Source organism: Trichomycterus rosablanca, chromosome 25 (assembly GCF_030014385.1).
Source record: "Trichomycterus rosablanca isolate fTriRos1 chromosome 25, fTriRos1.hap1, whole genome shotgun sequence".
Taxonomy (NCBI): domain Eukaryota; kingdom Metazoa; phylum Chordata; class Actinopteri; order Siluriformes; family Trichomycteridae; genus Trichomycterus; species Trichomycterus rosablanca.
In genome coordinates, this window is record NC_086012.1 from 9,993,403 (window position 1) to 10,010,355 (window position 16,953).

Genomic DNA, 16,953 nt, shown 5'->3' on the forward strand with positions numbered 1-16,953 from the left:
TTTGGAACCAATTAAATTCATAAATCAAGGGTCTACTGTATATTGAATGTGTACATACACAAAAGTTTGAATACTCCTGGTCATCTAACATGTAGTAAATGTTTCCCTAAGAAAATCAACATAAGGAAGGAAGCTTATTGTTTATTAAAAATAGGTCACACTATGTGCTACATTTATGGCATATTTCATAATGCTTTTTTCCCCAGTAAGTTTATTAGTTAAACAGACGTGCAAATGATCTAATAATAATAGCTGTGATCTTATTGGCTGACGGTGCTGTCAGTCTTGCATGAATAATAAGAGGCGGGACTAAGAAAATATACCGTGGAGAACGCTCGAGCGTTACATTTCTCGTCTTTTTGAAGCAGTAGAAGTGTAGTTTAGTTGGAGTAGTGAGCATTAGAACTATTTTAAAGAGTAAAAAAAGTAGAAACTAAATAATGTCAGACTTTTTAAGACCCTGTTCGAGAACTTTCCTGAGCTGAGAAGTCTGTCAGCCTTTTGACGAGAAGTAGAGATGCTGAAGGTGAGCTGTCACAACTCAGCAGAGCAACAGAGCTAGTATAAACTTATAAAAAACTATACATTTTAACATACTTTTCTAATAATATACTGAATTATAATAATAATAAATAATAAAGCAACAGTAATTTCTTAACTTTGTAGCAGTACAGAAAAGTTGGGACATTATGTAAATGCAAGTAAAAAGGGAAGGCAGGACATTTCTATTGACCTGTATTTAAATAAAACAGTACAAAGATAAAAAATTGGTTTTACCTTACTTATTAATTATACTATTAATATGTGCAACACGTTCCAAAACAATTTTGTGACCAGGAACATTGTAGTGTGTATGTAAATAGTCATACTCGGGTATAAAATGGGCATCCATGAAAGGTCTAGTGCTTCATATGGATGGGTTGAAGGCTTGTCCCTTAAAAAGCACTCGTGAATAACCCAGCAGTTTAAGATCAACATTCCTCAACAGGTGATTGCAAGGATTTTCTTACCATCTACTGTGCATGATATTATTCAAAGAATTAACAAGCTCAGAGAAATTAGTATAACGAGCAACGTCTGAATACCTGTGATCTTTAATCCCTTAAACAGCACTGCATTAAAAACCAGCATAGAGTACTAAAAAACATCACCAAGCTAATGCCATCTCTACAGTGAAACAGTATTATGCAATGGGAGTCAGGTAGACTGGTAAGAATTAAGCCGAAGTAAGCAGAAGTTTGCTGGTTCAAACCCCACCACTGCTAGGTAGCCATTGTTGGGACCTTGAGCAAGGCCCTTAACCCTCGCTTTGAATAAAAGCGTCTGCTAAATGCCAAAAATGTATAAGGAAGAAAATGCATCAAAAACTCTATATCATTTATTTTACATTTTTTCAGTATAGGTGACTAACTGTATATTAGGGAATTAAAATTGTGGTTCTATCAATAATATCAGATCCACAACACAAAGTGGGCAAAAAGTCAAGGTGTCTAAATACTTTTTGAATCCACTATAAGACAGTTATGCTCAAGTCAGATGAGTCAATTTCCAACGTTTATGACTGAATCACACCGTTTCCAGGCTTTTAAGGCAAACACTTTTATTTCATCCACTGTAAAACTAAAAATAATAAAGGCAGATTTTATTAAAACAATTTGACACAAATATTTTAGCAGTTAACATGTGATTCGACAGGTACGTATTTTAAAAGAAGTTGTTTCTACTTGACAACCCAGGATGGGTCCTTTTGGATGCTCTCATTTTTAGGACCTAAAACAGCCACTCCATGCGTCATCTGGCCGATTCCAAGATACCTGCAGAAAAAATGCATTGAGAAACACAGTGTTATAATAACGTGAGGATATTAGTTTACTACGTACATCTACATTTAATTGGACTTTTCATTAAAGTTCATCAGGTACATCCTTTACAGCAGGGGTGCCCATACTTTCGTGGCTTGAGATCTACTATTTTCAGTCGACAGGTCATCACAATCTACTTTTTAAAAGGTTGGCCTCATGATTTTTCAAAAATGCTTCCAAGCCTTTTTTTAATGCGCTTCAGTTGCCTATATTGATATTCAGCTTTACAGGGCAGACGACTGAAAAAAATCACACTAACCTAATACTGATGATTTCTTCCAAGTGTTCATCAGTAAGTGTGGACCGATATTTAGACTTAATTATTTTCATGTGGAAAAAGGCTGATTCACACAAGTAGGTTTATCAAAAAAAAATGCTGTCAAATATGTGGCACAATTTCTTATGTTTGAATATTTTTCCTCAGTCAGCAAGTTCCAAAATTGTCCAGCAGAGGCCCCTGACTTCATATGGATGTCAGACTGTAGGGTTTAAATTTCATCTTCAAGATCAGATGGGTCCATGTGGAACTAGGGCTGGGCGATTTTGCCAAAAAAATAATAAAAAATTCTCGATTATTTAAAAAATTATTACCGATTCTCGATTACGATTTCGATTTTTTTGTTCTTGTATAATACAATTGAAAAAAAGAATCAAGTAATCACTCAGCTCAGCTTTGATTTTGTCCTCTTGTGACTGGGGGGTGGATGGAGGTCTTAAGTTCTGCATCTAACAATATAGACTACAATTCCCATGCTCCCACGGACTGTCACGTGACTATCACATGTCCCCGGTCAGCCAATCCTGATCGCTCTCATCGGCGCCGGAGTTTTGATTAATTTCAGCTGTGTTCGATTCAGTGAATCTTAATTAAACTCTTCTGTTTGTGTGTCTCGATTTGCCGGCCGATCATGTTTGCGTTTCTTATTACTGAATCTAACCGTTACCGTGTATGACACTTCTTGTCTTCCGTTTACTGTTTTATTTTTCGCTGATTTTGTACACTGTTTTTGCCTTTTTGATATTAAACTTTCCCTGATTTATATTCCGCGAGCGTCTGGTCAGTTTCTGCCTCGTGACATATTGGTATTTCAATTAAAATATAAAGTGACAATCGCGATTGTCACATTTCTAACATCGGGTGAAAACGTTCATTCGAATTAACCGAATGAATCGTGAAAATCGCCCAGCCCTATGTGGAACAATGATGCAGTTTTTGAAGCCAACAAATAACTGCAGTCTTCATTTGAAAGCGTTCACAGAGCTGATCATGTCCAGCTGGGCATATTCTCTTTGATGTCAGGTGAAGCTTGGCTGCACACTCATCTTCACAAACAGTGTAGGTTACAAAAGGAAAAATGCAATAATGGCGCAAACTGGCTACTGACGCATGAAAACTTTTTAGATCAGCAGTGCTTTAGGCGGGCTGAGGCGTAGCTATTAGAGATGGACCGATCAGGGCCATATGAAAATAAAAACAAACAGGTGTAAATACATATCTGAAGGCATTGAAGGCTAAGAACGACATGATAGTAACAGAAATCATTATATTTTTAACTCTTTACACGTACATCACAGGTATCCACAGGTTTTCCTAAAGATAAAAATCATATCAATAGTTCTTGCAATATAACCATCTTGGCAGAGCAAATTCTAGTAACTTTAAAAAGAGAAAATGCAGGTATGAAAGAAAAAAATATAATGGAAATGAAAGCAAAAATGTTACAAAAGAAGAAATCAACAAAAAGATATGCACATAAACCAAAGAGCAAAGTTAGCAGTATGAAATGGACTATATAGTTGTCTTTGGACTTCCTCTCATCTCTGGCTAAAATCCGATTCCTTTCAGGGATATCGGCCGATAGCCGATTCCGATCGGGGGGGTGGGGGGGTGGGGGATTAGCAGTAAATAAACTTAAAAAGAGCCTCACAGTAAAGATAAACCGGAGCAGCGCGCGCGCGCGCGTGTGTGTGTGTGCGTGTGTGTTTGCGCCTTTAGAAGAGACGCTTTGTTCACAGTATTGCTATAAGTGATTCATTGATTCATGAGTTGATTCGTTTTTATGTGAAGCGTAAGTTTCTCTTCTCAGTTATCTCTCTGTGTTTACTGTTATTAATTAAATGTCGTGGTTTTAAATAAACACCAGCTACTACAGAACATTCTGTGTGACTCTCTTACATTAAAAAGCTTCATTAAAAAGCTTAATTAAAACTGCTATTACCACAGATCTGTAACCGAGTCAGACTCGTTCCGTCTAAGGAGCTAAAAGTTTTCTAAAAGTTCAGCAGATGATCCTGAACTAACGAATTTGGTAATGAATAAACTTTTGCCTTTGATTGGCTCTGTAACGTCTTCTGTTCTCATCTACATCACAAGCAAGAACCACTTACGATTTACCAAAGTGAACCAGGAGTTTATATAACGTGCTGATAGAATCGACTCAGATGTGACCGGGTTGAATTATCTTTTTAAAGTAAATATTACAATCAGCAAAATTACATCGTATGTATGATGCACAACGTTAATGATGTTATTTTAGGTCATGAAGAGCTTTCACGAAGGTTTCTGTACGATTGTTGATGAATGGTGATGTGATGGTTGGTGCTTCGTAGCTCAAAGTCTGGATCAATCCACTGAGCTGTTAACTTAACATGATCTTTATATATCACACGATCGGATCGGCTTCTTTTAGGAAATATCGCCGATCGCATATTTTGATTAAAAATCGGCCGATACCGATTCGTAGCCGATCGATAGTCCCATCTCTAGTAGCTATGGTAACAAACAACAAATTAAAGAAACAGTGGACACATTACATGTCAATCATGTTGAACTGCTTGAATGAGGCGCGATCTACCAGTGTGCGCTGCGCGATGGATCGAAGTATTGGGCACCCTGCTCTACAGGTATATAGTTACAGACAGTGGAAATAGCCGATCATAGCAACACCACTGGTCAGATATTATTTGGGTAGTGAACTATTTTCAACACAGCAAGATGTTCATTTAGTCAGGTAGATCAGTCACATACAAAAGCATTTCACTGCCAGTTGTACTGTGTATGACTATGTACAGTAGTGTTCAAAAAAATAGCAGTGATTTTAAAAAAGTGAATAAAGCACAAAATCATTATAATAACTTTTAATTCCATAAATGCAAATGCACTGAAAATACTACACTTTCAATTCTAAATCAAAACATTAACACAATTTTGCCAGTTTGTGTTAATCCTTTACAGAAAGTTAAGAAAAATTAATATTAGGCTGTTCAAAATAATAGCAGTGCCAGCATTTTTTTTTTTTAAACTCAAAAAATGTATCTATAAACTGAAAATGTTTGAGGTTTCACTTTACTTTAAATTACTGAACTAATATTTAGTGGCAGAACAATTGTTTCCGAGATCTGTGTTGCATGGAGTCGACCAACTTCTGGCACCTCTGAACAGGTATTCCAGTCCAGGATGATTAGACGACATTCCACAGTTCTTCTGCAATTTTGGGTTTTGCCTAAAAAAAACACGTTTCAGATTTCAGCCCACAAATTCTCTATGGGATTGAGGTCAGGGGATTGGGCTGGCCACTCTATTACCTCAATCTTGTTTGTCTGTAATCAAGATGTTTTGGGTCATTGTCATGTTGAAACACCCATTTTAAGGACATTTCTTCTTCAACATAGGGCAACATGATCTCCTCAAGTATTCTGATATATTTAAACTGATCCATGATCCCTCGTATGTGATAACTAGGTGTAACACCATGGTATGAAAAACATCCCCATATCATCATTTTGTACCACCGTGCTTTACTGTCTTCACAGTGAACTTTAGCTTGAATTCAGTGCTCGAGGGTTGTCTGACATACTGTCTACGGCCACTAGACCCAAATAGAACAATTTTGCTTTCATCAGTCCACAAATGTTGAGCCATTTCTCTTTGGACCAGTCAATGTGTTCCTTGGCAAATTTCAACCCATTCAGGAAACGTCTTTTTCTTAACAACGGGACTTTGCAAGGAGTTCTTGCTGGTAAATTGGCTTCATTTAATCATCTTCTGTACTTACTGGTAAATTTAGATGTTCCTTGATCTTTCTGGAGGTGATCATTGGCTGAGTATTTGCCATTTTGGCTAATCTTCGATCCAATTGAACAGTAGTTCCACGCTTCCTTCCGCGTCTTTCAGGTTTTGGTTGTCACTTTAAGGCATTTTAGCTGAGCAGCCAATAATTTGCTGCACTTCTCTGTATGTTTTTTCCCTCTACAATCAACGTTTTAATCAAAGTACGCTGTTCATCAGATCAATGTCTGGAACAACCCATTTTACCCAATATTTCAAAAGGAAATGTGCTATGACCAACCTGTGCAACATTTGCCCCCCTCCTACCTTAAATAAGGGCCAAAATTGACACCCGTTCTTCTGCAGAATGAATGACTTCACCAATTGAACTCCTCACTGCTATTATTTTGAACAACCCCCTTTCAATCAATGCTTCGATTACTCAGAATGAGTGGCATGCATGTTCTAATTGTTGGGTTTGTTTTGTTTTCATTACTCTACTACACTTTCAAGTAAATTTTTTGCTATGTAGAAATATCACTTCTACTAAAAACAGTGATTTATCAGGTTAATGGTGTTGTACTGCTATTTTTTTAAACACCACTGTATGTGACAAATAAACCTTGATTTGATTTGATATGTGCACGTTTCAGAAATAGGTATGACGAATATAAAGAAGTTTAATTTATGTTAACGTTTTCTTTTAAGAATGTGCTTACCGGCTTGCCGCATCGGTGAGGTTTTTGTGCGTAACGGCAAAAAGTCGCTCTCTGTGAGCCTGTTTCATCTCGTCACTTATCCCGTTCAAAAAAATCCCTAAACCTGCAACAAAGCAAACATGAAAGGATTTTGTCCAGTCATAAGGCGTGGAAGATGTTGTTTAAAATTTATATATGTATATATACACACTCATTAGCCAATTAAATAGGTTTACTTATCCTGTACATGCACTATATGGCATGTGGTCACTCAATGTAACTATTGAGTTCAGGTGTTTTAGCCTTATTTCTAGAAAAGTTGGGACATTATACACTGATCAGCCATAACATTAAAACCACCTCCTTGTTTCTACACTCGCTGTCCATTTTATCAGCTCCACTTACCATATAGAAGCACTTTGTAGTTCTACAATTACTGACTGTAGTCCATCAATTTCTCTACATACTTTCTTAACCTGCGGTATTATTTAGGTGGTGGATTACTCTCAGACACAGCAGCGCTGCTGGAGTTTTTAAATACCGTGTCCACTCACTGTCCACTCTTTAAGACACTCCTACCTAGTTGGTCCACCTTGTAGAGGTAAAGTCAGAGACGATCGCTCATCTATTGCTGCTGTTTGAGTCGGTCATCTTCTAGACCTTCATCAGTGGTCACAGGATGCTGCCCACGGAGCTCTGTTGGCTGGTTATTTTTGGTTGGTGGACTATTCTCAGTCCAGCAGTGACAGTGAGGTGTTTAAAAACTCCAGCAGCGCTGCTGTGTCTTATCCACTCATACCAGCACAACACACACTAACACACCACCACCACGTCATTGTCACTGCAGTGCTGAGAATGATCCACCACCTAAATAATACCTACTCTGTGGTGGTCCTGACCATTTAAGAACAGCATGAAAGGAGGCTAACAAAGCATGCAGAGAAACAGATGGACTACAGTCAGTAGTTGTAGAACTACAAAGTGCTCCAAACAAGGAGGTGGTCTTTTGACCCTTTACTTAACTGACAACTGTATTTTGTAAATATAAACAAATTTTGAATTTGATGCCTTCTAAGTACCCATTGCTGGGCAATGTGCATAGAAGAGGAAAAGGCAAGACAACCACCAAAAAGAAAATAGTTTTGCAGGTGGTGGCCACAGACAATTACTCTCTCCTTATCCTTCCTGACTGATTCTTCTCTAGTTTTGTGTTTTGTTGGTGTCCTTGTCACTACTGGTATCATGAGGTGGCACCTGCAGCCCATTTAGGTTGCACAGAAAGTCCAGCTCCTCCATAATGGCACATGCTGTCACAGAAAAGTTTGCTGTGTCTCCCATGGCAGAGCTGGACAGTGTTTTGGAAGGACATCAACCCAGCAGCAGGTTTGTGCAAGGAGGAACAGGGGAAGCACTGCCAGACACCTACAAAAGTCCTTCTGACCAGACTGTCATAAACAGACTCCACGAGGGTGGCATAAGGGCCGACGTCTGATTGGCATTCACCAGAAAACACTAGATTTGCCAGGTCCACCTATTTGGCGTCCTTTTATCTTCACATATGAGAGCAGGTTCACACTGAGCACGTGATAGACATGAAATGTCTGAAGATGCCATGGTGAACGTTATGATGCCTGCAGGACTGTATTGGCGGTGGGTCAGTCGGTCTGGGGAGGCATATTCCTGGAGGGTCACACATTGTTAGACCTTACTATGGTGCAGTGGGCTCTGAGTTCCTGCTGGTGCAGGACAATGCCCGGCCTCATGTAGGTAGAGTGTGTAGGCCGTGCTGATGAAGGCAATGATGCCACTTAATGGCGCTTAATTTCCCCAGAACCTCTGATACGCTGCACCACAGATTGTCCAGGAGCTCATGACTGATGCCCTGATCCAAGTCTGGGAAAAGATACCCAAGGTCTGTTCAGGCGTGCATATAGACACGTGAGAGCCATACAAACTTCTGAGTTTTTTTTCACTTCTGAGTTTTTTTTTACATTAAAATTCGGCCTGATTTTTAATCCAGGGCTGAGTGGGTTAATGATTTTGGTTTCCAATGACCGTTGTTCCATGATTTTGTTCTTATCAAAGGTTTAAAGGTATAAAGGTTTATTTTTATCTTGACCCATTTGTTCATGAACATTTAATGTGTTTAATTATTCTCTTAATTTTTAAGCAGTGTATTAACAAAATACTAATGAATTGGTAAGCAATACACTGGAAATTCTTTTTTTTTGTACTTTTGTCAGTAATGTGGTTAAATAAAAGTTCAAATTTACAATGAACAAATCACAAATTTTACTCCATTCTACAAAACGTTCCAAATTTTCAGGAATGGCGTTTGTACACCGATCAGCCATAACATTAAAACCACCTCCTTGTTTCTACACTCACTTTCCATTTTATTAGCTCCACTTACCATATAGACGCACTTTGTAGCTCTACAATTACTGACTGTAGTCCATCTGTTTCTCTGCATGCTTTGTTAGCTCCCGTTCAATGGTCAGGACCCCCACAGGACCACTACAGAGCAGGGATTATTTAGGTGGTAGATGATTCTCAGCCCTGCAGTGACACTGACATGGTGGTGGTGTGATAGTGTGTGTTGTGCTGGTATGAGTGGATTAGACACAGCAGCGCTGATGGAGTTTTTAAACACCTCACTGTCCCTGCTGGACTGAGAATAGTCCACCAACCAAAAATATCCAGCCAACAGTGTCCCGTGGGCAGCGTCCTGTGACTACTAATAAAGGTGTAGAAGAACTTAAACAGCAGCAATAGATGAGCGATCGTCTCTGACTTTATATCTACAAGGTGGACCAACTAGGTAGTCCTGGACTAACTATGAGTGGACACGGTATTTAAAAACTCCATCAGCGCTGCTGTGTCTGATCCACTCATACCAGCACAACACACACTAACACACCACCACCACGTCAGTGTCACTGCAGGGCTGAGAATCATCTACCACCTAAATAATACCTGCTCTGTAGTGATCCTCTGGGGGTCCTGACCATTGAAGAACAGGGTGAATGCAGGTTAAAAAAGTATGTAGAGAAACAGATGGACTACAGTCAGTAATTGTAGAACTACAAAGTGCTTCTATATGGTAAGTGGAGCTGATAAAATGGACAGTGAGTGTAGAAACGAGGTGGTTTTAATGTTATGGCTGATCGGTGTATAAATTTATTGTAAATCTAATTTGTCAAAGCCAAACATTGACAAGCTGTAACCATCCACGTAAAATTGCTGACCTTTGTCTGAAGGGGCAACTGGAGCATCTACATCGGAGAAGACCGAAAGTTTGGCCTCATCGACATCCTGCTGTGCGAACTTGCCATCTCTAGCCCACTCCACACCGTTGTGGAACGCCTCCAACGTCTGAGAGCAGTTTGGGTCTCTGTAAAAAATAGCAGTGTGGAACTAAGCCAAATAAACTAATGTAGTGCAATGAATGGCTTGACAGGGGAAACCCTAAATGCAGAATTTATGATGATTCAAGAAATTCCATGTTCTCCTGCCATCCCATTATAGCAGGCTACAAAGCAAACTGCTAAAGAACACATAAGCAGGCCAACTAGCTCGTAAACTAGTATGAGTTGGCCAGTTTAAATTAAGGATTTAAGCAACAAAGTCTCATTTTAAAAATGCATGGGGTAGGCCGCTCAGGTGGCGCAGCGGTAAATCGTATCGAGTCTCATCTCTGCCTGCCGACTGGGCTGAGCGGCCACATGAACAACGATTGGCCTGTTGTTCATATAGGGGTGGGATATTAAGCCAGGTAGAGACTCTCTCATGACTGATGCAACTACGACCTCTGCTGGCCGACTGATGGCGCCCGTAGAGAGACGAGGAAAGAGTGCACTGATCAGGGTGTGTCTCTCCGTACACAGTGCTGATCCACATATGAACTCATTAAGTCTAGGTGACAAGATGCGTACGGCTGCTGCCCACATGTCGGAGGGGGCATGGGTTAGCGGGCAACTGGACGCGCTAAAGTCGGAAGAAAAAAAGAAGAAAATGCATAACCTGTCTAAGTTTTTTTGGATCGGTTGATAGCACAGCTGAGATTCAATATTTAAGAGCTCAAGATCACCCTTGTGTTAGGCTGGCATTTTACGTGCCTACCGCTTAAATCTCGAGTACAGGGGGCATCTACACAGAGACATAATTGCCTTTGTGTCTGTAGGGAGGAGGGACAATGGTCAAAGCAGTGTTCCTCATCGGTGCTGCAGCAACGCCCTCTGCTGGCCGGCCAGGGTATTTGCACAGGGGTGGCTGATCATGGATGGCAGTGTCTGGCTATTCATTCGAATACTGCTCTCTGTGAGGTAAGTTTGTTTGTTTGTTTATTAGGATCTTAACGTCATGTTTTACACCTTGGCTACATTCATGACAGGAACGGTAGCCACTCATTACACAAGGCTATAATTTAGTGTCTCCAATTCACCTCACTTGCATGTCTTCGGACTGTGGGAGGAAACCGGAGCACCCGGAGGAAACCCATGCCGACACATAAAGAGAATGTAAACTCCACACAGAAAGGACCCAGACCGCCCCACCTGGGGATCGAACCCAGGACCTTCTTGCTGTGAGGCGACAGTGCTACACACTTAGCCACCGTGCCGCCCTTGTGAGGTAAGTAGAAGTGGCCGGTGGCCGCACACATGTTTACGTGCTGGCAAGACCATACTCGGCCATACTCGATCGGGGGTTGGGGCAGCAACTACAGAGAGCTAAGCTCCAATTGGACATGACTGGATTGAGTAAAAAGGGAAAAAATGAACAAATATGTGTTTTTAGCATAGGAACATTTCCTTACCTGTATGAATAAAAGGTAAACAAGCCGCTTCCACTCATTCGTGCTCCTCCACCGTAAGCTCCACCTTTCTCCCTGATCTCTCCATGTAAAAACTTGGCACTCATTATCCTTCCTAAAATACTAAGACTGAAAGAGAGAGAGGGAGAAAGTAAGCAATATGTAAACAAATAGAAACATAGTACAGAGTTCTATCTGATTAACACATGCTACCTGTGACTGGCATGAGACCCTGCTGTGCAACTGCTACAGCATATGGTTGCTTTATGTTTTATAGCGACTGTAATATTCAAATAAAAATGTTACATAAAGCAAATATAAATACCTGGGTTCTGTATTAAGGATCACGTTTTAAACCAAGTATAAGAAAAAACTATGATAACTCATTGTTACATAATATTGTATTTATAGTGTATATATTATTTATAGTATATATTGTTTTAAAAAAATCATGATTATTTTTTAAAATTATTATTATTTATATTTTTTCCCCTCTTTTCCCCCCAATTTTTATCCCCCAGTCTAGTCGTGTCCAATTACCCTGATTGCGTCCTCTATACTGATTCGACCCTTCACCGCTGACTGAGGACGCCTCTCAACTGACATGCGCCCCCTCCGGTACACGTACAGTCAGTACAGATTGTGCATTTATCACCTGCACGAGTCGAGTTCATACACTTGACGGGCACTGTGTACGGAGGGCCACACCCCCATCAGCATTATTCCTCAGCCCTGCGCAGGCGCCATCAGTCAGCCAGCAGGGGCCGCAGTCGCACCAGTTATGAGGACCTATGATCCGACTTTCTTTTACCCTCTAACCCTGAATGACCCAATCGTTGTTCATGCAGCCGCCCAGCCTAGCTGGAAGGGCAGAGCTGAGATTCGATAAGATGTATTTCGAAACCCCAACTCTGGTGAGCTAGCGTACTTTACCGCTGCGCCACCTGAGCAGCCAAATTCATGATTATTAATATTATTATCAGATTCCTTTCACAGCGCTCATGCCATACACAGGTGGTACATGTAAATCCAGTATGAGTTTTACCTGGCATAGTCCTTGTGTGTGAAGGGCACGGTGCGCACACACTCACTAACGAAATTCACAGGAAACGGAAATTCAAAATAAGTTCTCATCTGACAGGGCTTGAAATTAGCCTCCTAAAATAAAAAAACATAAATGGAAATGTAAGTACAATAATTATAATAATAACAATAATAATAATACTAAATAAAGCTTTGTAGTAGTAATAAACATACAGAGACGAGTTTCCGGCTAGCAGCCTGGGCATGATGATCCAACGGCTTCTGAATACACACACAGACACACAAAAACACACATCAGTATTTTCAGTGCATTTTAAAATTCACAATTTTATTTAAATAATCATGACTGCATTATTACCTCGATAATAACTTTGACAGACTTTCGATTTTTCCTGGTAGCGGATATATTACCCATAAACCTCTCCAGCTCTACTGCAGCATCTGCCATCTTCTGAGGAGTAGCGTTCACTGCACACCTGATAACGCAGACGAAAGTAAAAACATAAATTACTGGATCGTTCAGCTTCTGCGTATGTGACATCATTTAAATGACAGAATAATCTCTTATGACCCATTTGGTATGAGTATGGGTCCACTAAAAGTGGTTGATGCGTTGTTTTTAAAACTATGTTTATAAAGGATCCTTTTTAATTTCTACGTCTCCATTCATATTCATATGATTTCCCTAAGTCGTATCGACAAATACGATCAAATACGACATATGACCTTAGTCGTATTTGGTCCAGTCGCTGGTTGGCAGCATTAAGCGCAGTCTTAAAAAAATGCCGTCTGCAGCAGTCAGAGGCCGATTGTAGAGAGCTTTCAAAGAAAAGCATTTCCATGACCCAAGTTATTAAAAGTTTGTGAATACTTAAAACTGGCATAAAGCAAAAATGTGGTTTGTACACTGTGCAAAGCTTTGATGGTACCACAGCAGCACTAGCGCAATGTTGCACGTCTATATTGTTTCATTAAGCTTCTTAATTATGGAGATCTTGGAATACTGTATTTTTTTGCAAGATCAGTTAGGGCGCACTGACACGTGTCGCGATTTTTACAGTTGCCGCGGCGCTCAAAGCTCAAAAAAGCTTACATTTACGGCATTTAGCGGACGCTTGTATCAAAAGCCACTACAGCATATTGTCTAAGCAATTGAGGGTTAAGGGTCTTGCTCTTCGCCTGTGTTATACTGGGCATATAGTGGAAATTATTATACTGGGCATTAAGACTATTATGAGGAAATGCATTTTAAATTTAAGACCTTGGTACCTCATATTCTCCGGGTTCAGAAGATGCCTCTTTATTCTGGGCAGTTTCCTTAAAACCGACGTCAAATCGGGCAGCTCAGCTATTCTCTTCATGAATTTCACCTAAAAGTAAACACAAAAAAATGTTACAGTGCAAAGACATCCACCTCATGAAAACACACACTTAAGGTTACGACTATAATTCAAACGACTGACCTGGTCCATACCGCTAAAGGTCTCCTGCAAGTCAGCAGTGGGCGTAAGAGACCGGGCGGCCCGCGCCTTTGCATACGCGTGACCCGAATACGAGATCCCATTGGACAGCTCCTGTGCTGCCATCATTACCAGCACTCTTAGCCTCTCTTCATCATCGAAATGAGGACTAGGAACCAAAAATCTTACTTTAATTAAGAGAGCTTAAATATTTAGTACTTCTAAATTGGTCAATTATTCAAGTATTCAGTAAGAGAAATAATGACTGAGCCATCAAGAACCTAAAGATCCAAACAGCTAATGACTAATAACTAATTCCACCCCCACCACGCATACCATGTTAAAACAATAATACAGAGGAACCTCTATTTAATGGACTAGAAGTTGGGAGCACTGGTCCGTAAAGTGCGATTGTCCGAAACAGCGAGGTTTTTTTTTTTCCAGGGGATGTGAAAGACACCACTAAGGTCCACAAAAGTGCTAAACATGCACATATGATAAACTGTACAATGAACAATGTAAATAGATCCGTAAATATGTAATGTAAAAGCTGTAAATAAATAATAAAATTGGTGTACTGTACTACTGGGGAGAAATTTCATATTTCATACATAACCATATTCCTCACATCTGTGAACCACAGAAACACCGCTTTGCACTTCCTTCTGGGGAAGTTCTAACTTTTCAGCAATACCTACATGCGCCTCTTTCACTTACCACTTCCCTTGTCTTTCGAAGCCATAACTGAGCACTAGAACTTGCAAAAAAGAAGCATAAAACAGCGAGAAAAAGGCGAGAACAAAGCGAGCCTCCCGGCAAAACAAAGCCCATCACTCATGTAAACAGAGAGACGTGCTAGTGGACAATTACCGAACTACTCGTCTTGGTACGCTTCTCGCGGGAATTTTAAACAGACCAAAATCCAAAACCCAATAAATGAAGGTCCATTAAATGGAGGTTCCTCTGTTAATTATTGCAACAGTGCTAGTGGATGCAACTAAAGTCAACTCACGAGTTGAATATGTCGCTCCATAGATGAAACATATCTGGTAAGTTCCTCTCCAGACAGGAAGCACCGAGGACAACGCCCTATAAGATAGAAACAGTCATGAAATAGGGTACTATTTGTCCGAATTTTTGATCATTAAGAGAGTTATTGTTTCTTGCAGACATCGGATCTAGTACATTCAACTTCCAAATAGCATCATGTTTACTTCTGTGCTATTGTGGGCTGGACTGGGTGTGCTAGCCCTTTAGCAGTGACTTAATTTTATGGGGCTGCTAATCTCATCCAGTGATGATGAGAAATGTTCAACCATTCTGTGATATCTTGCATATTCCAAATCTGTTATTGATGTACCTGTATGTTTAAGTCCTTGTCATTTTACATCATTCACGTTCTATCAGGCTTCAGGTGATACGATTTTTACTCTGCAGAGATCTCAAGCTCTCAAGTTAGAATATCAGCTGTGCTGTCGACCCGGCCGGGCACTCAACAGGCACAATTGGCTGTGCCTAAGAAAGGAAGGTCGACGGGGTTCCTCAGAGCTGCTGCAAATGCGACCTCTACCAGTGACTGCACACGTGTCAAAGGGGGCGTGATTGTCTGTGACTCTCCTCGGTCAGGGCAGAGGTGCTACAAGTGGCGAAGAAGTTCCAAGTTCCAATCCAATGATCGGAAGCTACTAGATCGGAGGAAAGGTATTTAACACCTGTTATGTGGTAAATGTTTTAATTATTATTATTATTAGGCGCTTGGGTGGCCTAGCCCAAATTACACTAGCCCACTACCACTGGGATTCAGGGTTTAAGTCCCAGCTGTGCTATCAACCAGTCGGGCATCTACATACAGACATGAATGGCTTTGTCTGCATGGGGTGTGTTGCTGCATTGCGCCCAGTAATTCAAAGGAAACCGGACCCATGATGACCCTGACCACGATAAAGTGGTGTTAAAACATGAAAATGAATGAATTATTATTTTGCTACTCCCTTCATTACTCCGTGCCACTGGTGGTAGCACCTGAACCAGACAGTAGGAGTACTGTTACACCCCATCCGGCCCTCCTTTACCTTAGAGACGAAGAAATGCATCTGTTCAGCGCTTTAGCCAGGCTGGTGGTGGGCTAATACGACTGAATACAATTTGAGCATTTGGCAATCAAGGGCCTTGCTTATGGGCCCAACAGTGACAACTTGACAGAAGTGAACCTTGAACAAACAACCTTCTGAATACTAATCCAGTATCTTTACTGCACCTTTCCAGAAATATCAGCTAAATAAGTTGAATTCTTAAATACACTGCTTATTTATTTACCTGTTCGTACAAGTTGAGGTCATGAGGGTCCGTTATGACCTGTGGGGTCACAGACATGCCGCCAGTCTTCAGATCAATCTGCTGGGCCTGCTGCCTATAATCCATTGTCCCACAGCCCAACCTGGTACATAAAACAATGATTTAAAAATCTTATTTATGTCAAATATCAAATCTGATCTCATCTCAGATACCAATGCTACATCCTATGTAAATAAACCAGCGCTTAAACAGCTGCACCATCAGACTGGATAATGATAACTGTAAAAAGCTTTTCTTTTAATAACCCCACTATTATTCTACAACATTTCATTTTTCTACAGTTTGTTACGTGATCCAGCAGTAACTGCTGTGGCTCGTTTCATGTCTCACTTGGTGATGACGCTGCAGAAGAGCGGGACGTAGAGCTTCAGGTCCTCCGGGAGAGAGTTCATGTTACACATAGCTCGGAAATACACCATGCCGTTAGTGGGTTGCTCGCAGTACTGAATAGGTACTCCTCCTGTCACAGGGAGAGAGTAATGTTTATTAGTAATATTTCCTTTAACATTATATAAAATATATAAATAATATGATGTAAACCAGAGATAGAAAAGAGATGTACTGTATGGTCCGTTTGTATTTGTCCGTTTATTTATTGGATTAATGCCAACACAATGGTTACATACATGCTAGGATTGTGAAGAATTTTCATATTTCTTTAAGGATCAGATCA

At 40.3% G+C, this 16,953-nt stretch overlaps 1 protein-coding gene across 1 annotated transcript in view; it reads right to left on the reverse strand.

Moving 5' to 3' along the window:
• Positions 1–1,583: 1,583 nt before the first annotated feature.
• Positions 1,584–16,953, reverse strand: part of pitrm1 (pitrilysin metallopeptidase 1) — a 36,232-nt gene continuing 20,862 nt past the window's right edge. Inside the window, exons 16-27 of the mRNA XM_062987739.1 lie at positions 16,611–16,740; positions 16,242–16,362; positions 14,938–15,014; positions 13,929–14,094; positions 13,735–13,835; positions 12,824–12,941; positions 12,679–12,726; positions 12,467–12,579; positions 11,425–11,550; positions 9,857–10,002; positions 6,630–6,732; positions 1,584–1,814 (exon numbers count right to left, since the gene is read on the reverse strand). Coding sequence (XP_062843809.1) covers positions 1,721–1,814; positions 6,630–6,732; positions 9,857–10,002; positions 11,425–11,550; positions 12,467–12,579; positions 12,679–12,726; positions 12,824–12,941; positions 13,735–13,835; positions 13,929–14,094; positions 14,938–15,014; positions 16,242–16,362; positions 16,611–16,740 — 1,343 coding nt within the window. The 3' untranslated portion in view covers positions 1,584–1,720. The remainder of the gene's footprint in view (positions 1,815–6,629; positions 6,733–9,856; positions 10,003–11,424; positions 11,551–12,466; positions 12,580–12,678; positions 12,727–12,823; positions 12,942–13,734; positions 13,836–13,928; positions 14,095–14,937; positions 15,015–16,241; positions 16,363–16,610; positions 16,741–16,953) is intronic.